The 23,719-nt window shown below is 43.9% G+C and overlaps 2 protein-coding genes across 3 annotated transcripts; both read right to left on the reverse strand.

Moving 5' to 3' along the window:
* Window positions 1-1,315: 1,315 nt before the first annotated feature.
* urad (ureidoimidazoline (2-oxo-4-hydroxy-4-carboxy-5-) decarboxylase) lies at window positions 1,316-3,620 on the reverse strand. Its single transcript, XM_006628024.3, has 2 exons — window positions 3,341-3,620; window positions 1,316-1,969 (listed from the first exon to the last, which is right to left on the reverse strand). The coding sequence occupies exons 1-2, from the start codon at window positions 3,513-3,515 to the stop codon at window positions 1,617-1,619; spliced, it is 528 nt and encodes a 175-aa protein (XP_006628087.2). The 5' UTR covers window positions 3,516-3,620; the 3' UTR covers window positions 1,316-1,616.
* A 679-nt stretch (window positions 3,621-4,299) lies between these two features.
* flt3 (fms related receptor tyrosine kinase 3) lies at window positions 4,300-22,366 on the reverse strand. Of its 2 annotated transcripts, none has more exons than XM_069189958.1 (24): window positions 22,238-22,366; window positions 20,271-20,350; window positions 19,387-19,589; window positions 18,252-18,361; window positions 17,848-17,971; window positions 17,221-17,399; window positions 16,738-16,868; window positions 16,467-16,605; window positions 15,870-16,041; window positions 15,210-15,313; window positions 14,482-14,605; window positions 13,808-13,983; window positions 13,323-13,426; window positions 13,092-13,224; window positions 12,706-12,810; window positions 10,545-10,655; window positions 9,049-9,205; window positions 8,828-8,952; window positions 8,529-8,647; window positions 7,632-7,754; window positions 7,297-7,408; window positions 7,065-7,164; window positions 6,672-6,777; window positions 4,300-6,454 (listed from the first exon to the last, which is right to left on the reverse strand). In XM_069189958.1, exons 1-24 carry the CDS (start codon window positions 22,284-22,286, stop codon window positions 6,218-6,220), a joined length of 3,123 nt encoding a protein of 1,040 aa, XP_069046059.1. In that variant the 5' UTR covers window positions 22,287-22,366; the 3' UTR covers window positions 4,300-6,217. The 2 variants fall into 2 exon arrangements, with proteins under 2 accessions (XP_069046059.1, XP_015197226.2); XM_015341740.2 differs by having other exon boundaries at window positions 18,252-18,367; window positions 22,238-22,365.
* Between the last annotated feature and the right edge of the window lie 1,353 nt (window positions 22,367-23,719).

The raw sequence follows: 23,719 nt of genomic DNA on the forward strand, positions 1-23,719 counted from the left end.
ACGGAGATCTGGGCTGGTGCAACTTCAGAGTTGTCCGTCGGCGACATTTTAACGATCAGAGCAATCAGAAGACCTCCTTGCTTATTTCGCCCTGTCTGCTGGCACAGTGCCCCCGGTCCCGCTGGCCACAGCGGCAGATCAACAGCTAACAGGCAGCCCGAGCGGAAATCAAAGAATTCGGATGATCCCACTGCTGGGTTAATTCGTGGTTCAACTACATAATAATAATAACAACCATAACAATAAATAATAATAATAATTCCTTACACTTATATAGCATTTTTCTGGACACTCCACTCAAAGCGCTTTACAGGTAATGGGGATCCCCTCCACCACCACCAGTGTGCAGCCCCCACCTGGATGGTGTGACGGCAGCCATAGTGCGCCAGAATGCTCACCACACACCAGCTCTCAGTGGGGAGGAGAACAGAGTGATGGAGCCAGTTCATAGATGGGGATTACTAGGAGGCCATGACTGGTAAAGGCCAGGGGTCAATTTGGCCAGGACACAGGGGTAACAGCCCTACTCTTTTTGAGAAACGACCTGGAATTTTCACTGACCACAGAGAATCAGGACCTCAGTTTTACTCCTCATCCGTAAGACGGTGCCTGTTTGACAGTACGGTGTCCCTGTCACTATACTGGGGCGTTAGGACCCACACAAACTTCAGGGTGAGCACCCCCTACTGGTCCCATTGACACCACTTCCAGCAGCAACCTTAGCTTTCCCAGGAGGTCTCCCATCCAGGTACTGACCAGGCTCACACCCGCGGAGCTCCAGTAGGCTGCAGGGTGATATACTGCAGACCTGAGCCAGGCTGGAGAAAGACCTCAAGGACCCTGTGCAGACCGATCCTTTGAGATAAACGTCCTTTATGTCTGGTGGCAGCCGCCTGGCAGCTGCAGCGTGGCACACAGAGGCCGGGTACACCACGGGCCTGCCCTGCTGACTCCTGAGGACGCCCTGTCACTGCAAGATAAGGGCAGGGGCGTGCAGGGCACCTCCTCCAGCCGCCTGGCGCCCAGCGATGTAGATGGTCCCCCGCAATCTGGGCGCCGACACCCTTCATTCCATCAATCACCGTTGCTCACCGCTAACATTTATTGACACTATTGGAGCCAATAATACCCGAGAGCTTAATGAGACCTTAATCTCGAAAAGCAAACCTTGCTGTGGTTAAAGATAAACCTTTGAAACAAATGACGTTTACATTTAAATGCATATTTGTCACTGTGCTGCAACACTGACCTCCCAGAGGAGGTTTTCTTTTAAGGGCAGCGAAACCTATAATCAACTTGACCCCGACATCACACAAATTGTTAGGAATCAGTATATTTTCTTCAGCGGTACACACTTTAAAACCACATATCCTGAAACACATTCTCTGCAACAGTGTGGAATGGATGCATTTAGTAAGCCAGTTTTTGGTGCACTGAAAGTATATTCTGAAATGATCACGAGTCTGAATGTGTATACTCCACTGCTTGAGAATGGGGTTTAACGTTTGGTTTCTGTAAGCCATCTCCCTCCGATATTGATTAATAATTACAGCTTTATGGCGTTTTTCAAGTGTGCTTCCCGACACTCGCTGAGGTCCGGAGCTCCAAAGTGTGCTCTACAGCTTGTTGCGATCCCGGGGCCTGCTGGCGATGTCCCGGAGTCTCAGGTGGCAGATCTTCTTCACCTCCTCCACGGCTCGCCTGAGCTCCTCCGCCGGGTCGCTGCCGAGCCGCTCGCTCAGCCGCTGGACGATGCTCTCCCTGTCGTTCATGCGGGCGCAGATGACGAACGGAAACCCGAACCGGTCCTTGTACTCCGCGTTGAGCCGGCGCATGCGGCTTTCCTCGGCCGGGGTTAGCGAGGCCAAGCCTGCCTGCGTTTGCTCTCCGCGGGATTCGGGGGTCAGACTGCCGCTGAAGAGGTCTCGCCCAGCGAGGTCAGGGTGGCACCTCAGTATACCCTTCTGCCCTGCGGGGAAGCGAGGGGGAAACGCCACACTCAGGTCGCCGGCCCATGACGCTGCAACTCTTGAGCAGAACCGACCTGGGCTCCGACCTTAAGATCGGGACAGGTCAGAACCGGAGCGAGTGGCTGTGTTGGACTTTTCTGATACATGCCTGTAAAACTGTCTGTCGAGGTGTCTTCGACGGCAGGAAAGGGCAGAAAACTTTAAAAAACATTTAAAAACTTTAAAAATAAAGTTAGTGAGCTATTCACAAAACAAACCGGAATAAATAATACTTAAGAAGTTAGATTTATCTCTGTCGGGGTCTCTCAAACCTGGTCAGGGAAGAACATTGTCTGGTGTTTTTCATTGCAGCCGAGTTCTACCTCTCCAGAGCTGATACATGATCTGCTCGCTTGTCTAGACTTTAAACCTATTTCTTTCAATTGCGAGTGTCAAAAATACACAACTTCACGGGTTTCCAACAACCTCAGCACACAGGACTGCAGACAGCCTCTCCTCTGGCTGTTATCTCCGACTAAACAGCTCTTACTAACTGATCAGTGACATTTCAAGCAGCCCACCTGAATGAGGGCAGTTCTGTAGCTCTGCACTTGGTACAGAATTGATACGGACTATAAATCCCATCTGACCCGTGAGTGCCGAGGGTACATGTGTACATATACGCCAGCTAGAAAACCTAACCAGGAGCAGAAACCAGGAGAGACAGCGTTCCCCCGGGACCAGGGCTGGGAAACGCGGATCTACATTGAGGAAGCGATTAAAACATGTCCAAACAGGAAAAAAAAAAAGAAGTGTTTATGTAATTTACAGAATTTCCGAACCCGAATTTCACGCTGACCTGACGCTGAACGGTTAAAACAACAGGGCGAGTTGATCCTGCAGCTTAAAACATTTTTCCCCTCGCAAAACTGAGGCTTTGGAGTTGAGGCTCTGCTGACATCTGGCGGCTAGGCTGTGCCGGCAGTCCAGGCCCGGGCAGGCTGCTGCCGTAACTCTGCTATAGACGCCCAGCAGCACGCCCCTTTCAGTAACAGGTGGATATATTCCGTGCTGCTAAGCTATTTAAACTTCACACTTATACTTCAAGCACCGAAAAAGCTTTTGAGCTACGATTTTCCTCGTTATACGTTGTATCATGGGTACCGATAGGATGTTAACGACAGACCTGACGGGACAGGGAGACCTGTTGCCGAGACTCAAGAGACCAGCAGCAGAACCCGGAAACGCCGATGTGTTCATAATTAAACCGTGGAAACGCCTATGTCGTGCGTGCATATTATCACGCGATTGTAGCTGTTTCAGGGGGAGTATAGGCTACAGTTCTGGGTAAAGGCGAGCGAGTTGGTTCAGCCCTGTGATTAATGTCTTACCCGAGACTGGGAGGTTGTCGATGAACTCCGCTATGCTGGCTTCCAAGTCGGGGAAAGTTGAAAAGGGCCGTCGGCTCCACACCGCCGCAGCGATGAGGGGACACCTCTCAACAACATTGCCGAAAATATCCACGAATTCCTCGTAAGAGAGGGTGTTAACTGCGCGGATATCCATAACCTCAGCTCCCGAGCGGGCCAAGCCGTCCGGCAGCGTCAGCGAGGTGAGTGACCGCGCGGACTGTCCTCCGTGTTTCACGCGGGTGCTTCGGGGTCCCGGATGTCCCTTATTAAGGGATACGACTCCTCCCAGCAAAGCTGCTACAAAACCAGTGCGCCGTCATGTACACAGGAAGGAAATACAGCTAAAGGTGTAAACTCTGACAAAATAAGTGTCTATGCAGTAAACAGCTGGGAAACACCACAAAACGGCAATCAGATGAACAACAGAGGTCAATAATAATCCCAGGGCGTTTCTCAGAAAGAGCAGGGCTGTTACCCCTGTGTCCTGGCCAAATTTACCCCTGGCCTTTACCAGTCATGGCCTCCTCATAATCCCCATCTCTGAACTGGCTCTCCTCCCCACTGAGAGCTGGTGTGTGGGGAGAGTACTGGCGCATCATCCAGGTGGGGCTGCACACTGGTGGTGGTAGTGGGATTCCCCCTGACCTGTAATGTGCTTTAAGTGGAGTGTCCAGAAAAGCCCTATTTAAGCAGAAGGGATTACTATTCTTTTGCAAGCGCTTGTCGTTCTTCTTGTGTGTCTTTCGTTTAGAGGTGAGGAGAGAAACCTGCGTGTGATCTGGGGCCAGCCTTGACGAACTGGGAGAAGCTGGTGAACTGGCTCAAGCCAGGCACTGGATTGATCTAAGTCCGTCAAGAGCCCAGCTGTGGAGCAGGACCGAGCCGCCCGCCCACAGCCGCCGGAGGCAAAAAGAAAACACGGTGTTCAGATGGGGGGGAAAAAAAAGTGAAATGAAATTTTTTTATTTATTTAAAGCATTGTACATCGCTTAAAATATATATATTTAGAAAGATTGTAAAAAAAAAAACAAAACATTGTAATAAACCCTCCACCCGCCTTTCGTCACCCAAACGTGCTGCCCCCTTCTGGAGCGCGAGGCGGTCAGAGGAGACGAGCCGGAAATCAGGCCTTTAAATGTGAATGTTAGATTCATGGAATTTGATGTCATATTAGACAGCAAGGTGATATACGGGCGGAAAAAAATCACATTTAGTTGTAATTAACCTGTAGTACTACCGGGTAGATATCATATTCACAAAACCAACTGCTCTCATGCTGTCCCCCGCCTTTAAAGCTTGGAAGAGGGAAATGAAATATTACTTGAAGTCCTTAAAAAACGTGAAAAAAGGTACAAACACAATTACACAAATCAACACAAATTCTTCAACACAAATAGCGAAGAATTTGAACTTTTGTGTTCTGATTTGTAAGTACCCCTGGCAGGGTATTGTCTTGTGTTTTTATTATTTTTTGTTCACATCTTTTTTTAGATATCTTTTTTTCCCCTTTGTGTTATTTGACGTTATATAGAAGCCTGAAAAGTGTTCACTTTGCTCTCGTTAAAATACCATGCTATCAGAATTGAAAAGTAACGATGAGCTAGAAGACTTATAACGACGTAAAACATGTGTAAATAATTTAAAAAAAAAACTATGTTATGAATGAGAAACAAAGAAAATATACAGCTCTGTATCCAAGCTCAATTAGTTTTACAAGGAATCTCGTACAGCTGGAGTGAAGATTTTAATAACACAAAATGATGGATTAAGCTGCGATACAAATGGAGAACAATATCCACCTTTTATATAACAGATGGTGAAGCTATTTTCTAATACTGTTAATATATATTGAGAAATGTCTCTCTCTAGCTACCCGTCTCCGGAGGCAGAGATCCTGCTCTTGGCCCTGGACTGGACACACACCTCTGCTTTTGATCCATTTCACAACTGGACTCTCGGTTGGCTAAATAATAGTCATATGAACGGAGACAGTCAAGTGGCAACATCCAATGAGTTTAAGAGCTAAAAACTGTCGCATCTCATCAATACAATCTCCCAACGGTGAGCCAGAAACAAACCCGGTAAATATTCCAATGGAGCAACTCGTTCATTCGATTAATGCTTCAATTAAGTCATTAAGCTTGGCTGGAAGGAAAACCAGTGGGCGTGCGGACCCCCAGGAGCAGGACCTTGTCTTAAGGAACACGTGGTTTGATGTCAAAAGATTGTGCGCACATCCCGAAAATTTTCAGAAGACTGATCACAGTAATGTTACTGATTGGTCAGCCCCTCGCCAATTTACTGATCCCTATATTTGTACCAATTTCTTAACACAGCTTTGTCGTGTTGAGTTACCATAAAGGTTTAGTGAACTTTCCCTATACTGAAATGATTATTTCTTCTCAGTTTGGGGTTGAGATGTAACAGGGCAAAGTCCAGGTTTTTAGTCGCCGAGGAGTTGGGGATCTCCCAGGTTAGGTGTTAGGACCACTGGTCACTTTTTGGGTTGTATGTGCTGATTTTAACAACCGTGTACAAAGGTAAGAACCAGACGCTGGGTATTTGAGAAGATAAAGGGGTAATATTGCATGCTTGTGCTGCTTTTCACTGAGACATACAATTTCACCCAGAAAGGGATGCAAGTCCTGTGCAACGGGAGTCTCTACTGGTTATGATACTCAAAAGCCCAATGTTCTAATTTTTTCTTGCAAAGTTAAAATCAATCATTAACCCAAGAACAACGTTTTGCGTCGTTTGCTGTGGCACACTGACCAAAAGAGAGTGAGAAGATCCGCCTGGGGCGAAGTGCACAGTACAGTGGGAGCATGAAGGCTGCCCCGGCCCGGATGGTGAGTGTCACTCAGGGGGAGGAGGCTGTACTGAGGGGACATCAGATGACTGGTCTTCTTGCTCCTGCTTTGGGTGACTGGAATCGGAGAGACTCGTGGGTTCAGAGGGCACGCTTGGATTACTGGAATCACTGGGTTTATCATCTTCAGGCATTTTTTCATTTGATCCTGGTGGGTGTCCAGAGGTGGGGCTGACTGGCACATTCCTGTACACAGAGCTTTTTTTGTCCATGTTATAATAAATCTGCAGAAACCAAAGCTGGAGATTAATACACGATCCAGTGAACAAAAAAAAAATCCTTTTATAGCTAAGGTTATCGAGCAATGCGTGTAACAGTGTCATCCTGGTACTGTGATCTTAGCCAACCAACACTCTGAACCCTGTTCTTGATCATGGTCAGTTTGTGTGATCGTCTTGAGACCTGGACAGGGGCCCACACTGCGGAAGTCTAGGAACTCACCTCATCTTCAGCATCAGCCAGCTGATACTCCATAAATTTGACAATCTTCAAAAATTCAGGTCTTTTTCTTGGCTCGAGCATCCAGCAGGATTTCATCATATTGTAGCTAATTGGGAAATAAATGAAAGTAAAATGTAGATCTATTTACTGAGCCCAGGGCTGCCATTTTCATGCCAGGCAGGTATATATCAGTTTCCTAATTATATATATTCTAAAAAAGGAAAAAGATTAAAGAATTGTCCATAAATTAGACAAAAGTTTCTGCAGAACAGATTTGACCCAGTTCACAGCAGCAACAGAACAAGTGCTTTCACTGTTTGTGAGTCCCTAAGTACAGTAAGCCATCTGTGGTCTCTGAAGAGTAGGAGGCAGTGTGTCGGTTAAGACACTTACACAGCCTGGCTTGCATAGTAAGGCTGATCCATCTTAAATCCACTCTGAATCAACGAATAGAAGTGTCGGTCCACCTTCATCCCAGGATAAGGGTTCACACCTAAGAAAGAAGGAAAGGCCAAGACAGAGAGAAAGAGAATGATCAGCACGTCATTCCTAATCACATAGATTGTGCTATATTCCAGCAGCTGCTCCTGGGGATTGAGATTGTAAATTTGTGCGTTGGACATACCGAGGGAAAAGATCTCCCACAGCAGAATCCCATAAGACCAAACGTCGCTCTGCATGGTGTAGATTCCATCAAACAGACTCTCTGGGGCCATCCACTTCACAGGCAGCCTGACCTGCAGACACACACCCCCCAACTGTGAACAGGACATAGACCAGATGCACAGTATTTTCTTACAGGTCATTGACCACATCCATGGGCGTCTGTATGGCAGCATTAAATACCATCAGGAATCATAGTGCCATTTATGAAAGTGGACAGCACATCAACTGAGCCAATTGTCAGTCGATGAATACAAAGTGAAAATGATACTCATAGAAAAGGAAAAGAAAACTTACATTGCCCTTTACAACATAGTTTGAATCATTCACGATGTCCCTGGCTAATCCGAAGTCGCCGATCTTTACCAGTTTTCCGTGAGTAACCAATACATTCCTGGCGGCGAGATCCCTGTGAATGCACTGTGGAAACATCGGCAGGGAGTTAAAGACGTTGATCTTTGGCAAAGCACTGAACGCTCTCCATGTGCTGGAGGTGAACACTACTGAAACGTAACCTTTAACTCATTCATTCAAAAGAAAGATCCCAACAGAAATTGAATTGGCAGAGCACAAAGAAAGTCTAGTACCGTAGTAAAGTATGCAACTTTTCTGTTATTAAAAAAAATAATGTAACGCTTACGGCCGACAAGCACTGTGTGTAAGAGCCGGCGTACCAGAGCGGGTGACGTCACCGCCCTTCCCTGTGATAGCAGAACCACAGCTACTGGGCTACGGAGAGATCTCTCTTTAGCTCACGGGGCTAGGTCGCTGCAGAGAGACGCGGAAGTCCCGGGTTCAAGCCTCCAGTCGGGATGGGGCCGACCAGATGCGGCAAGGGCGCCCGCCTGAGCCCCCGTTGCGTTACAATAGTATATGTTTATAAACAGCCTGTACAAGAATTCTCCTAAACTGTAACCATTTATCAATAAATTAGTGCAGGCAGGAAGTCTCTATGCTCTGATCAGAGATCTTTGGAGCAGGCACTTTCAGCACCAGGCTGAAACTGGACAGCTCCCAGCATGCGAGGCTGGGTTCAGCACTTTGGTTTGTGAACAGCGACCACTGTTAAAGAAGACAATGGCAGCTGCTTAATGCTGTCCACTCTATGTGGTACATCATGACACTACTTTATGTGTACACTATGATACAAAAATGAGTGAAGCAGGCCTAGAGCTCTTCAGCCATAAAACGTACATTCTTTGAGGCAAGAAATTCCATCCCTTTTGCCACCTGATAGGAAAAACTGAGAAGGTCATCATACGTGAGTATGTTCAGTTCCTCTTCTTCATACTGGTCCAAATTTTTATACATCCCTGTAAAATAGGAGAAGGAAACTTAACAGCAGACCGCTGACTTGCAGCACCACCACATATAGTGTTTCAGCACTGTAAAAAGTCAAACATCCTGGTGCTAAATCCACGGCATTCCTGACCTGCTGCACAAAACAGCTGTTCCTTGGATCCAAGGAAGCTTTACATTAAAGTGATCCTCACCATCCGAGACCACCTCTCCTGCGTCGCTCAGACTGAGGAGTCTTTCTGCTTCCCCGACTCTTTCTGTGACATCACGTGCTCTATGCATCGGGACGTAGTTGTTTTTGTGACTCATAGGATCATTTCTGAGGAAGACCAAATCATCTTGACAGTTCTGAACACCACTGTTAGTGTTACTTACATTTCTACTTAAAAATGCAAGTGAAGTTGAGAAGACATACCTGAAAACGTGCTCAGATTGGAAGTTATGATACAAACAGCTGTAGCGATTTTTAGTGAAGACATCCGTTAGAGACTTGTGAAACGTTTCCCTGTTGTCCCTCAGGTAATTTAGAAGGTCCCCTTTGGTGCAGTATTGAAAGATCAGATAAGTTGGTCCTGTAACACGGATATGGTGGAAATGTTAAATCAGTGTCTAGTTCCACTAATGTCTCTTCAGTGCAGAGAGAAGAACCGGCCTGACAATGAGAGTGTGTGCACGCATATCTGTGTTATTGTTATCTCATACAAACACATCTCTGCACAGCCCTCGTTATTTTAATACATTAAAGCAGATTTTAATCTGTTCATGTAATACTTGACTTTTGCAAACAGAAATGACAATGGAGCCAAGCTAAGATGTTGATTCACAGTTAAATGTGACCTCAGACCTTTCTTGCTATCTCATGCCCATGTGGGATCTAACTGCAGTGATCAGCCTGTCTGTGGCCTCACTGGCACAACATGAGGACACACAGACACGCCCACAGTCCAGGACTCTGACTGCAGTGATCAGCCTGTCTGTGGCCTCACTGGCACCACATGAGGACACACAGACACGCCCACAGTCCAGGACTCTGACTGCAGTGATCAGCCTGTCTGTGGCCTCACTGGCACCACATGAGGACACACAGACACGCCCACAGTCCAGGACTCTGACTGCAGTGATCAGCCTGTCTGTGGCCTCACTGGCACCACATGAGGACACACAGACACGCCCACAGTCCAGGACTCTGACTGCAGTGATCAGCCTGTCTGTGGCCTCACTGGCACCACATGAGGACACACAGACACGCCCACAGTCCAGGACTCTGACTGCAGTGATCAGCCTGTCTGTGGCCTCACTGGCACCACATGAGGACACACAGACACGCCCACAGTCCAGGACTCTGACTGCAGTGATCAGCCTGTCTGTGGCCTCACTGGCACCACATGAGGACACACAGACACGCCCACAGTCCAGGACTCTGACTGCAGTGATCAGCCTGTCTGTGGCCTCACTGGCACCACATGAGGACACACAGACACGCCCACAGTCCAGGACTCTGACTGCAGTGATCAGCCTGTCTGTGGCCTCACTGGCACCACATGAGGACACACAGACACGCCCACAGTCCAGGACTCTGACTGCAGTGATCAGCCTGTCTGTGGCCTCACTGGCACCACATGAGGACACACAGACACGCCCACAGTCCAGGACTCTGACTGCAGTGATCAGCCTGTCTGTGGCCTCACTGGCACAACATGAGGACTCATGCCCAAGCCCACTGGGCTCTGACTCCAGTGATCTACCTGTGGCCTCATCGGCACAACATGAGCACACACACTGGCTAGCAGAATGGCTCCCGGGATCAACCATATGTGCTCCCCGTAACATCATCATTGAAATTGCTGATCTTTTGATGGGCAACAGAGGAACCTGTCCACCAGTGTAAAAGCAGTGGCAGTCCTGGCATACCTGAGCCCGTGCAAGCCCCCAGCAGGTTGACTATGTTATCATGTCTGCCAATGTGTGTCATCATCTTCAGCTCGGACATCAGGGCTTCTTTCTCGGAGGACTGGTGTTTCTCTGCGCGACAGGAACAGGAAGTCGATTCATGTGATGAGTGTGGTATTTATGCTCGTACAGTATGTCTATATTTTAAAAGTGTAAATGAATGCAGTGTTGTTCCTACTACATTTGACTTGTGAAAAACCTGAAGTCCTTAGGTGCAGATAGCGGTTCTGTTCATAAAAATAAGAAGCCTTTCATTATAAGCTGTGAGACAGTCGTTTTAAACAGTTTTAGGACTGAATGAGTTTTACACCTCTGGCAACCCATAGCAACCAAATTATAACAGCTTAACTCTCCTAAAAAGATAATAATAATAATAATAATAATAATAATAATAATGTTGTAAGGACTAAAAAGTCTGCAAGTAAGTGCACAAATAACTTCAGTTTTTAAATGTTTACTTCAAAAAGGGAAACAGAATACGATGGTGTCATAACCTCACTGACTTACTTTATAAAGACTATTAATAATCCATACACTAGCAGTGAACAAAAGCAGTGCAAAGCCCTAAGGACACTTTGAGCCATATCGCTGTGGCAATGGGTCCTACAAGTTTTTAACTTGACTCTAAAGAAACTGAAGAGGGGCCACTGTACGAAGAAACAGAGGTGTAATGGTTAGTTCAACAGCTTAGGAAAGCTGTTTCCTGTTCTTCAGACAGCCGTTGTCCTTAACTGCACAAAGCAAGGGGATGTGGCCCTGACAAACCCGGTCACCTTTGATACTCTCCGTTTTGCCACATTCTCCACAGATCTACAGTCTTACGCCCCTCCCAGGGAGACAGCAGCTGTGATTGGTGGGTAGGCATCTAAAAAAATAAATACCCTTCTCCGATTTCCCGGTGCCTGGACACGGGCGAGCTGAAAGCAGGGGCAGAGGAGACACACGGACAGCAGCTGTTTGGGGAAAAAAGCTGCAGACAAAGACCAGCAACATGTTATCTTTTTGCTCTAGGCAGCAAAACAGCTTAACAGAAGAAGAAGGACACAAAGTGTGAAACTGCTGCACAGGCCAGAGGCAGCCCTCCAGCTCCAGGGCGACTCCCAGTGACTGCTAGCGTGATCTGCAACGGCTAGCAAGTGGTCAGCAGGCATGTCAATGCAGACTGAAGCAAGCCCTCTAGACTTTACTCCTGTTCTTACAGGAAAATGGAAAGTGTATGGCAGTGAATTGTACCTGTGTAACTAAAGGTGATTATGTGGGTTTCTTGTTCCATTAAGGCACAAATGTTAATGGGGCTTTAGTAGAAACACACCCGATTGAGCGCTCAGTATTATTTTTGTCTAGGCAAAAAAAAACACCAACAGATTCCTAATGCCCGTTTTGGGACACCCATCTTATGTCAGATGTTTTAAGGGAGTTCAAGGTGGTGGTGAGGGGTGGGAAAATAGATTTGGAGGTTGACATAGTGGATTTGTGATCCGGGTTTCATGTAATAATAAACTGTTTTATATAGTGCTTTTAAAAACCCTCATCTCAAGGGGTGTTAAAAAAACCTAGAAGCCACAGAACACATGATGGGCCAGATTCAGTCAGTTGCTTGATGCAGTGACAGACTTTGTAGCTGAGCCTGCCGAGAGCAACGCATAGGAGGTAACATCGACATGCACAATGAAAAGCGCCGTTTTCATGGCAGCTGGAAAAGCTGGAAGAGAAGAAGCTCAGTGCTGGTAAAGAGGCAGGTGGGAATGTTTCAAAGTGTTGTGAACATCAACTAACAAAGACAAAAGAGGGTGCATCAGTACCTGTCCAAACTGGTTTTCTCCCCTGAAGCATTTTTAGCGAATGAAACTCTTGGAACAAATGCTACCTATCCAGTAATAATAATACACAACATTCTTGTTATCAAACATTTAAGAAATTGGATGATGTCACCTACAGTAAATCTCCATTTGAATGTATTAGAGCATGGCTGTCCGATCCTGCTTCTGGAGGTTGTTCAAACATGACTTAGAAATGAAACCTGCAGACACACAGGCCCTCCAGGAAGAGGACCGGACAGCTTGGTTTGAGATAAATGGCCTTTTTAAACCCTTTCATCCACCAACAGCGCTACTCGATTTACCTTTGAGCATTTTGACAGCCACTTGTAAGGACACTCCTGGCTTGCAGATTCCATAGGCAGTGGCTTCCACAACCTTCCCAAAGGCTCCTGATCCCAGCACTTTTCCTAAGGAATGCCGGGAGAGGTCAGATTCTGACAGTAAGATGTCCTGAATGATTGCTATAGAGAGCCCGGGTGCTATGGGGAATTTGCTACACCTTGGAATGTTTATTGTTTTCATCTGCATGGTGATTTTTTAAATTGTGATATAATTCCCGATGCAAGCTCAGATGTTCCTATAATCCAGGATATTCCTTAATAGGGTCAGCGCTTCTGCTTCCAATTCCACGCACACACTCTGACCATGTGTTTAGCATCGGCATTTTCGATTTCTCTCCTCAACTTACCTAGCTCCAGGTTTTCTCTCGGGAATTCCCACTTTGGGTTGTAGTCCATGTTTTTGAAGTCGATGTAAATGTAGTCATTATCAGAGGATCCCAGAGGCTGCAATATCTGCATCTGGCTTTCGTATTTTGGTTTCTTAAAAAAATAAAGTTGAAAAGTCACGTTTTGAAAAGAAGACGACGTCAATTAAATTTTATTGATTCAATTAAATAAATAAATGTCACAGAAGGTACCTTTCTAGTACACATGAAGATTAACAGGAGAGTGAGAATGACCACAAGGATTGACAGAAAGAGGTGTATGTAGTACACATCCCATAATGATGTAGGAGGAACAGCTACAATAAACAAGACAAATACCGAGAAGATACAAATCAGTGCAAGCTTTAAATACATCTCCATACATGGACAGAAGTGAAATAACTGAGCTGATCTGAACAGAGTTGCCCTCTGCTATAATACTAAAAAATACTTGAAAAGATCATGCATGCATCAAAATCAAGATTTTTATCTGTCATAAAGTCTTTCACACAAGCTGGAAACAGTCAGAATTCAGTTTTTTTAGGTTGCTTCTATTTTTGACACTCAATCAATATAATAATTAAACAACAGGTGTTGTCCAAACTGTTCAAGAGAATTTATGCTGCTCCTGTGTGTTAAATGATGCGGAATTTCAATACTACATGTCTTTCAAACACAAGCTGGTGTCAGGAACTTACGAAGCTCGACACATGAAGAATTAAAAGAGTCAACACAGCACCGAACACTGGAGACTTCTGCCGGGTTGTTCAACTCTAAGACGCTCGATTTTCTTTTGTGACAGAACATTTCTGCATCTTCCTCTTTCCCCTCAGAGATATTGTGTTTTTCTTTCCAAAACACATCATGTGAAGGCCTTTGAAGAAGAGTTGACGAAATGTAACACAATACATACATAGCAATAACAATCAGAGAAATAATGCAAATTGCTGACATCTGCTAGCAGAATACAAACACGATCATGATGAAATATCTTTTTTTCCCCAAACAACATTTTATTTTCATGCAGAGTTAACCTGGAACTGAAAGAGTTACAAAATCCTGGCAGTGCACGGGTAGCACACAAACATTTTGCACTCTTTTGCACACTGACTTGTTTGCTAATGTTAGTTGTCAGCCCCACAAATCATGACCGTAACTTACTGAGCACAGTCTCTCTTGATGCAATTGTTACACATGCACAAGACTCACGGAGAGACGCAAAATCTTGCACATTTACCCTACATCTATCAAATAATTATTTAAAGATTACAACCAGCGCCCACTCCATACGCTAAAGACATTAATAATTGTTTAATTAGTTAGCACTGGCAGCATATATTATGATGGATACACAAATCAAAACCATACACACCTTACAGTATTACTTGTGTACCACTTGATCTGTGGTGTCGGGTAACCCTGTGAACTGCATTCAAATCTAAGCCCCTGGCCATCACTTCTAGGTAATAATGTGAGCTGTGGTGGTGTTGGTTTTGCTGTGAAAAGAAGCAAGAATTTGACTGACAGCAACAGATAGATTAGATTAAAGATGCAGGTCACGGAGTTCTCTTCGCCCTTAACAACAGTGTTTTCTATCCAACCTTCTCTGGAAGGGGCACCTGTTTGAATAAGAGTTTTGTACACAAACTGGGCTTTTCAGCCCAGTTTGATGGCTGGAGTTTGGGCTGCAACTCTAATTGCTAAATGTGGAAACCACATCGGGGCTCTCTTCTTTTTGCTTTGGCTCACAGGGACAAAATCACAGAAACCCACGTGGGGAGAAGGAGGAGGTGCGAGCAGGCTCGTCTGATTTTTGGATTAAATAACCTGTCAAGCCGAGTTGCTACCAGAAACCTACAGGGGGGCTCAACGTCAATCAGAGGAGAGACGCGTCTCTTGCTGATGTCACCACTAGCCTTCCCTGGGCGTCGCTGTTTCACTGGAAGCCAAGAAAGAACCAGAGCCAACCCCACCCTCAGGGGTGCACCCTGGCACAGCCAAACCCACTGAGCCGCTGGGAAGGCCAGACCTACACTCCTCTTCCTTGTCAACACTTATCAGCAGGCCCAGTCCTCTGTGCAATAACGAGCCCTACCTTACCTTTCACACAGAGCGACAGATTTTTCATTATGTTGACATCATCGTTTTCGGCATAAAACTGATACAGTCCTGGAAGATTCCGATGATCACAGTATTTAAAAGTCCTGTCAAAACAGAGAAAATAAGCCTGCTTCCCATTACATCATACCAATGGCCTGTATTCAAAGCTAAGGTCAGAGACGCAGGGTGATCATTTGGCGTGTTTTTAATAGAACTGGGTGTAGAGCCCAGCCTGTTAAAATCCCACTGCTTCTTCAGCCCATTCCGAACCACGAGTGGTAGTGAGCACATTTCATGACCACACTATGTTTCTAAAGTATTTCCCATAGTTTTAAAATAATACTTAAAATGTACTGTATTGCATCTGAAAAATACTATTTCTTTCAGTAGTCTTAAAATTGTCTTTTTTTCTTCTGTTTCAGATGTTTTCCATTTACAGTACAGGTTGTTGCAGTTTTAATGACTCTCAGGATATATACCCTTTAAGAAATATATATATATATCTGTTGGTAAAATGTTAAACATTACATAAAATTAAATAAAAATGAAATACAAAATCCTGATATGTAAAAAAGTCACATACTGCTTCCTACAAAGTAGTTTACATTTTTCACAGGTCCCCGCTGCCAAAACGAGAACTCTCAGATATGAGATAGCTACCTGCTTCCATTAAAAGGATTTGAGTCCTCACAGTCTTGACGGCCTCCCGACGGAGAGACCCATTTACACCTCACGTCAGGGTATGACGATAATACGATTTCAAAGCAGAATTTGTCATCACGCTGAATTGCATTGTATTCCTTCATTTGCAATATATTGATAAACCCTCTTTCTGCAATGAAAAAAACAGGATCATAAATTAACTTTCCAGCATGGCCATAATCAGATGGTCTGACTCATATTCAACGAATGTACCTTAACTTTTACTTTTATTCCAACTCTGCTCTTAATGTTATCTTAAATCTACTAGTTACTAGCTTATTGGACCAATCTAGCAGATTCTATCAGCTCTTCAGGGTGTTAGTGTGCTTTGAAGAGACCTAGGCAACTTGCTGTCACACCAGCCCCATGTTCTAAAAGCACTGAAGCTCAAATTCAATCAAGAGTGTGGAGTCTTTATGTCCTTACAGGAAGTTAAATATGAGATGGCAGAACAGAACCAAAAAACTGACCAAAGAGAATTTTACAGCACCCTTCCAAAATGTTGACACCTGCCAGGAAGACAAAAATGAGCCACAAAACAACAGCTCAACTCACCAACAACCTGAATGCTTGTGGATATAAATGCATTCCTTGGAGATCTGCATGTGTAATTGCCACTATCTTCAGAGCTTACTGAATCAAAGTATAAGTACGTTTGCCTCAGTCGGGGGTAAGAGTCTTCATAGTATCGCACCTTAATGGCATTTCAAAAATAAAACAGAGAAAACACACATATACATGTTCACTGCAAGTACAGTATACTGCATATAAAATCAATATTTCCATGTCCTTCATTCATTAGTTGACATTTTACGTGATGTCTTACCTTAACTGGTTTATCTGAGGTCCAGGATAGAGGTTTTTTATAGTTTTTATCACTGCAACGTAAAAGCAGTGCTTGGCCAGTTTTTATAAATACTTGAGGTACATATCCTGTTCTGTCCAAAGAACGGAGATCTGAAATAAAGAGAGGCAAGAAATGATTTTCGGGTTTTTTCTGTTCTGCTCTAGGTTGGCAGATAAATAAAAGAAACATCATAAAAATATTTAAAATATGTATCACACTGACAACTGTGTAGAAAACACGAATGCAGCTTTTAACAAATGTAGTCTCTTGAGCTGAATTAAAATGGTACAACATGAAAGATTCATTTTTGACCTCGGAACCTCAGATCAAGGTCCACTCGAGTGAGCCCTGCAAGGATCAGTATCAGAACACCTGTGTTTTGTGATATTTTGACAGAACCTCAGTTTCTGACATGACTAGCAAACTCATCACAATCCGCAAATTATAAGCATAAACACATACCGTAATCGTACAGCCTGGAGCACTCCTCGCCAACTTCATTTCTCGCACAGCACAGAACTCTATTTTCTTTTAAATCATACGCTGAAATCGTAGCAAACACTTTCACAAGTCCTTCTGAGACGGCATTTTGGCGTTCCGTGTGAACTTCAAGGTGTCCGGTTTTCAGTTCACAGCTCTGACTACAATATATATATATAAAAAAACATTTTTTAAACTGATTTAAAAACCGTGATTACTTAGCGTCTCTTGTCAGTGATGCACAGCTCAGATTTTCAAACTTTGATTATTTTTTTTTGAGGGGGCAGCTGAATATTATTTTGCAATGCGAGTAAACACGATGGAAATAAGCAGATCGGGAAATGCACATCTCTGAAGCAAATGAAACCAATCAAAACATGACTTCAGATAAAAGTCACAAACGGGTCTAGTATTGTTATTCTACTGATCATTAACCCTTCAGGGGCAACAGTGCCAAGTCCATTCCACGTCTTCAACACATCACAGATGATCGTATCGCACATCTAGTAATACAACAGATTTAACAAATTACATTTAAAAAATGTTTAAAGATGTCGGGCATCATAAACAGTGTTTAATCAAGCAAACGGAAAACAGACCCACGCCTACCTTTGTGAGAGACAGCCATACCACTTAAATTGTGGTTCAGGATACCCCTCCGAACTGAACTGTAACCGAAGAGCGTACCCTTCAGCGCTGGGCAATGGTTTTATTTGAGGCGGTGTTGGTCTTCCTGCGCACAGAACCAAAAGCCAAACAAATAAGCAAAACAGGCCTGTTATTTTGGACTGGGCGAGCAACTGAAAAAAAAAATAAATAAGTGGAAGTCTTTTCCTGCGCCCTTTGGTGTGTGTAGGAAGGAAATAATAGATGTATTACTGTAGATGTATTTAATTCATCTCGGAGGTTATTGCCGTCAGACATTTTTAACTGGCTACTTCAACCTGGAAAAGATTTGGAAATCGTCTCTCCCCGGGAAAGGGCGGGGAACGAGGTGGTCACAGGATACTCACGCTTCAGCCAGAGAGAAAACGCCACGGAATAGCCAAAGCCGCCGTTCTGGAGACAGAGGATATGGATTCCGGCATGGCTCCCGTTTGCCTGGGGGATCACAAACGCGTGGCTGTTCCTGAGGAGACAAGCGCTCCACTGCTCAATTCCTAGAATGGACGTGGTCGGACTGCTGTCCCCTCGGCTGCAGGAGGTCAGCATTTCGAACCCTTCTTGCACTACAGCAAATCTGGATTCTTGAATAATCGTGGACGGGGAAAGAAATATTTATCTTTTCAGAAAACGAAGGACAGTACCTGAAACCAATGATCTTTTCGGGGATCTCCCTGAAATGTCTCACGTGTCATCACCGTGTCTTTATACATCAGATTATTGATTTACGTTTGTTACTCTTCGACAACCAGACAACGAATGAACTTTCTCTCCCGCTTTGTCCGGAGTCGTATGTCTGAGGTTTTGACGAAAGGGCGAGACGCTCACCGGGACAGACTTGAAACGCCAACTTTAACAGCAACGAGACATTTTGTGAAATTCGGACCTCTAATCATCATGGTTTGAAAAGCTAGAATTGAAATCACTTGCTGTCAGTCAAATGCATTTGAAATCTTCTATTTTTTCCCATGTCTGTCCCCCTCTCCTATCAATATGAATACATCATTTACAGTTAACTACGTATTTACCTACGTATTATATTACTTTAAACCACCAGATGTCAGTATAGGCCACTACAGATACCTGAGAACAGTGGCCAGAGTTTAAAATAAGCCACCTTTAGCGTAAAACCGAGTCTCATAATGCAGTACAGTTTTATTGCTTTTTCTTTGAAGGGATGTTTGACGTTTTATTTTTAATTTAAAGTCTCAAGCATAATATTCTTCATTGCACTGATTTCTAGAAGGTTTGTAAATGAAAGAACAAGTAATAGGTTTATTCCATGCTGAAAAGAGAAGAAAGATAACACGTTTCGGCCGTGGAGCCTTCTTCACCCGAAGAAGGCTCCACGGCTGAAACGTTGTGTTTATTTTCTTCTCTTTATTGCTTGGAATATTGCTTGTTCCTTTGCAGCCTACGCATGCAGACGCAGCGACCCACCTGAACTAACGAGAGAACATGACGAATAATTATAAAAATACGTACCCATCCCGATAGGAAAGACATTCTCCCCTTTCCTTATGTTGCCAGTAACAATCAACGTGTTCTGTACTGTTCAGCTGGGCCTGTACTTCAACAGTTTCGTGTTTCTCAATTTCCATTTTGGTCACCTTCCCCGCAGGAGAGACACAGGTCCCGTTCTGCATTTTTAGCACGGAAGCTCCACATGTGATTTTCGACCTGACACTCTAAATAAGAAAAACAACATAATTTTTCTTCTTTCACGAGTTAACGATTCGAAATTTCTGGTTAACGAAGGGCGTGGAAAGACCCGGGCCTTAATTAAAATAAATTAGCAAACCAGTTATCAGAATATGTAATATGACAAACGAATACATTTTCCCTTCTTTCTTTTTAGCAGAATCTGTAAAGCCTCTGGTTTAATTTGAGCTGGGTGTGTTGAAACATTCCCTCATTGAGGTTTGCATGTGTCGCTTGTGAGCTGAGCTAGCAGAAAGGACGACTGTTTCGGTACTAGTTAGGGGAGGCGCGGTACAATTTTTTTTTTCTGATTCCAGCATGGCAGTCTCGGCCTCGGAGACACTAAAACTCCGCTTAATTTGGTGGGTGAATGCCTTTAAACCAACCGAAACCTCACATGGAGTGCTAAAGAAAAGAAAAATCACTCCTCCACAGGCCTCTGGAAGTGTAGCTCTCGTTGGAAACGCTGCCAGCACAATATAGGCAGCTCTTTGGTAAGACGAGCTCCACATGTCCATCGGAGGACAATCAGAGGAGTCTCTGATCTGTAGCTCTGCTGCAAACTGCATCGCCCTGGTTACACAAGGACGTCGTGCCAGGCTTCACTGCCAGAGAAGGGGTGACTTTTAGATCCCCCGTGTCTTCTTCAAATCAGTTGTCTCTCTTACCTTACGCGTCACGAAACATTGGACTTGGGGCACCGTCCCACCGCCTGGCGCTTCAGCCGACAGCAGCGGAAGAGTGACAGCTGCAATATACAGAAAGCGTCCGCTGAGTAACTCCAGGCAAGCAACAGGGACGATTCACTGAAGCACTCGATGGGCTGGAGTAGTGTACCGAACGTCTTGGTCGTATAGGTGCCCGGCTTGGCCAGTAAGACAAAGAATGAGTCCAACTGTGTAATGAGCTCAGATAGATCAAAAAAGAGACATCCATCCGTGACGGTGGTATCGTTGCCATGGTTTACAGGCAAGATCAGAAACTTTAAGCACCGTGTAGTTGTGTTTCAAGATATTTTGGCCTATATGTTTTTAAAAAAAAAAAACACGTTTAGAAAACATTCTTAAGTTTTCCGTCGAGGTTTAAAACGAGCTAATGAAAACGCTCCTAACAGAAGATAACTGTTTTTTTTTAGAGAGAAATACCTTCACAAATAAAAAATTGTTTCAGTATAAAGTCTACAGTATCAGATGCGCAAGCTATATGGAATATACACAGAATTGAGTACAGGAGGCAGATATTCAATCGGCTAAAGGGAAAAATAATATATGAATGATGGAAAATTATTTCTAAAGACTTCGGTTCCACTGTAAGTTACTGTTAATATTAATAATGATAACAATAAAATGATGTAAACAACACCTTATTCAAATACAGACAATAATTCTCATTTTTCGCTACCACCCTTCCCTTTAACAGCTGAAATAAGTTTTGTCTCTGAAGATGTTATCTGGCAGTGAAAGGAATTGGCCAGTTTGATATTTTTACTCAATTGCTCTGAACACAAATCTGTAGATTTGACTGAGCTGGTTTTCGCCGCTGCCATCGATCAGACCAGGTGAACAGGTTGTTGTGTGGAAAGCCGGCGGAAATTACGGTCAATAAATTAATACATTCATTTATTAATTTGAGTTAAACAGCAACGTTGCAATGTGTGACATTGAAAATAAATGTTAGGTTAGTTTTTTATGTTTTGTGTAGAGCTTGCATGTAGTCATAAAGGATTATAGGTGCTGCGTACTGTATACAAGCAGGAGTATTTTGTTGGTTGACAGACTCATCCGATTATTTTCATATCCGTTTTAACGTCAGAGCTGAAAGTCAAATAATTACTCAGCAAGACGCCTAAATGGTGCATATTATAACTTCTAAAATTACAAACGGTTACGTCTCTTCGCTATAAATTTGTGTCAATAGTTTTTGTTATTTGGTGACTTAATCTTTTTTTAAGTGTTTACAACCGTTTGGTTTTGAGCGCAGCTAGGAATGACACAATGACAAAAACCGTCCACCAACAAGATAACGATTTAAGAAGAAGGTATTGTGGTATTAAAACTAAAATGTGCGTCCGTCATAGTTTTAGGTCAAAACACTGCTTTTAAGTATAAGATCAAGGCCTTGTTTAGCATCTTTGCGGTTTTTGGTGTACTGGGTATTGATATATTTAGAAATGGCGATAAAGAACTTGTTACTACTATCTTTCGACGGATTTTAATGAACTGTTCTCCCTCGCTGTCTTTATTTGAATCTTTATGTTCTCACTTAAGAAAATCGAGGACGGAAAAGTCCCGTGGGTTGAATTATGTTTAATTGTAAAATTACACGGTCATTTAAACAAGGTCAACATTAATAGCCGCTGAACGAGCTGCTGAGATCATCGTAATTAAGAGAGGCGCTGCGGAGCCCCTTCGGCGTAGTCTCCGACACGGACCTGTTACGGTGCGTGTGTAAAAGATCACGAATTTGACACAAATACCACAGTCGTTCTGAAAAAAAAAACGATTAACTCTGTGAAGCCGCAAGAGAATAGAACTGTTTACCATTTGCAGCATTGTGAATTCATTCAAAGCATCACATGGTAGATATCAAAGTGCCTTGATTCTGTCTGGGCGCGGTGGCGCTGCGCCTCACTTACCCAGCAGAACGATTTCCTTGCAGAAGGTTTGCATCGCAAATCGCCCCATTACCGTAAATCAGCCTGTTTCATCGTGCACGTCCAAGACTGTGCACTAAAACAGAGAGCGGTGGACTTCAAAAAGAAGAACTTCGCACACGGCACTGCCCGACAAAAGGTTACGCCTGCCCGTCTCTGCGTCACGTTACCAACTTTCAGTGGTGTTGAGGTGGAGCTCAACTCAGCTCATGAGCCGGAGAGCAGAGTCCACGCACAATTCAGGTGCATTGCTCTGAATCTGAATTAGCATCCCCAAAGTGCAAATACATGAAAATGGTGTAATTCCACCTGACCTTCATGCCACACACTGTACATACAGTATACACTGTACTACTGTGCCGCAGTCTTAATTCTGCTATTCACAATTATTTTCCTGCTGTAAAATTCGAGGATCCTGGTGCGGTTCCCTTTAAGGAAGGAAATTCAAACAGTTCAAGGAGGTTCAGGTGCAATTCTGCTGCAATTACCTCTCTTCAGTATATTTAATCACTGTTCCATCAAGCACACAAAACCAACCATAGCCGTCTACCTCGACAAACAAACAAAAAATGCATGCTCACACTCGCCCACACAATTCCTCTCACACAGCTTGAGCTTCGAAAGGCTATAATTGCTGCAAGTTTGACCATTTAATTTAGTATTGTAGATGATAGAGGAAAAAACTTAATTCATGCTGAGGAAAACGTGATAAGGAATCAATAAGGTTTAAATGGGAAAGTGGATTCGCTGCTGAAACATTTTCTATGAGCCGCTAAACCATTTACTTTGAGCTGCCCTGATGAGGCTTTTGAACTTTCTATACTAATGTGAATTCATTGAATATAAATTGATGCATTGTGAATGATGGGAGCAGTCAGGGACGCCCTGCAGGTGGACGGTGCCGGATTTAGCCTGTAAGTAAATCTGAGTGTCATCAACATAGCGGCAGCATGGACATACTAAACTGCAAAGGCCTCAGCACAGAACCCTGGGGAACTCCATAACCGTCACAATGTCACAAGCATGACAAATGCTGATTTAAAGCAGTTTATTAATTGGGTTCTGTTATGTATTGACAAAAGTGGAAATGGTTTTGCAATTTAAACAGTTTTAATTAACATAACTTGTCAGGGACATTTGTTTACTGACTACATGAATCCAGTGGGACCACAATTCCTTAAATTCCTTAAGCCAGTCAAGAGCCAAATCAAAGGATGTATCAGTGATCCCTAGATAATTTTTCATGTGCTCTTTTTTAAGCCTGTCACGAATGACAGTAACAACAGCTTCAGTTAAATCAGGAAGAAGAATATTAAGCCATCCAGCATTAGATATCATTGAGCAAATCATTCTCTTAACGAGTGCTGTTTCAGTAATGTCCTTGGTAAAATCATAACTGGGAAAGTTGAAAGAGCTAAATACTTGTAAGATAAAATCATAGATGTCCTAGGAATGGACCCGAAA

This window comes from Lepisosteus oculatus, chromosome 5 (genome assembly GCF_040954835.1).
Source record: "Lepisosteus oculatus isolate fLepOcu1 chromosome 5, fLepOcu1.hap2, whole genome shotgun sequence".
NCBI lineage: Eukaryota > Metazoa > Chordata > Actinopteri > Semionotiformes > Lepisosteidae > Lepisosteus > Lepisosteus oculatus.

What these genes read in the sequence shown, in the direction of transcription:
- urad (XM_006628024.3), bottom strand. Translation starts at nt 3,515, where the DNA reads ATGGATATCCGCGCAGTTAACACCCTCTCTTACGAGGAATTCGTGGAT. An exon ending in CGACAACCTCCCAGTCTCGG is followed by an intron (nt 1,970 to 3,340) that starts GTAAGACATTAA and finishes GCTTCCCCGCAG; the next exon opens with GGCAGAAGGGTATACTGAGG.
- flt3 (XM_015341740.2), bottom strand. Translation starts at nt 22,286, where the DNA reads ATGGGGCGATTTGCGATGCAAACCTTCTGCAAGGAAATCGTTCTGCTG. An exon ending in CAAGGAAATCGTTCTGCTGG is followed by an intron (nt 20,351 to 22,237) that starts GTAAGTGAGGCG and finishes TGTATATTGCAG; the next exon opens with CTGTCACTCTTCCGCTGCTG. An exon ending in TACTATGCAAGCCAGGCTGT is followed by an intron (nt 6,778 to 7,064) that starts GTAAGTGTCTTA and finishes TTTCCCAATTAG; the next exon opens with CTACAATATGATGAAATCCT.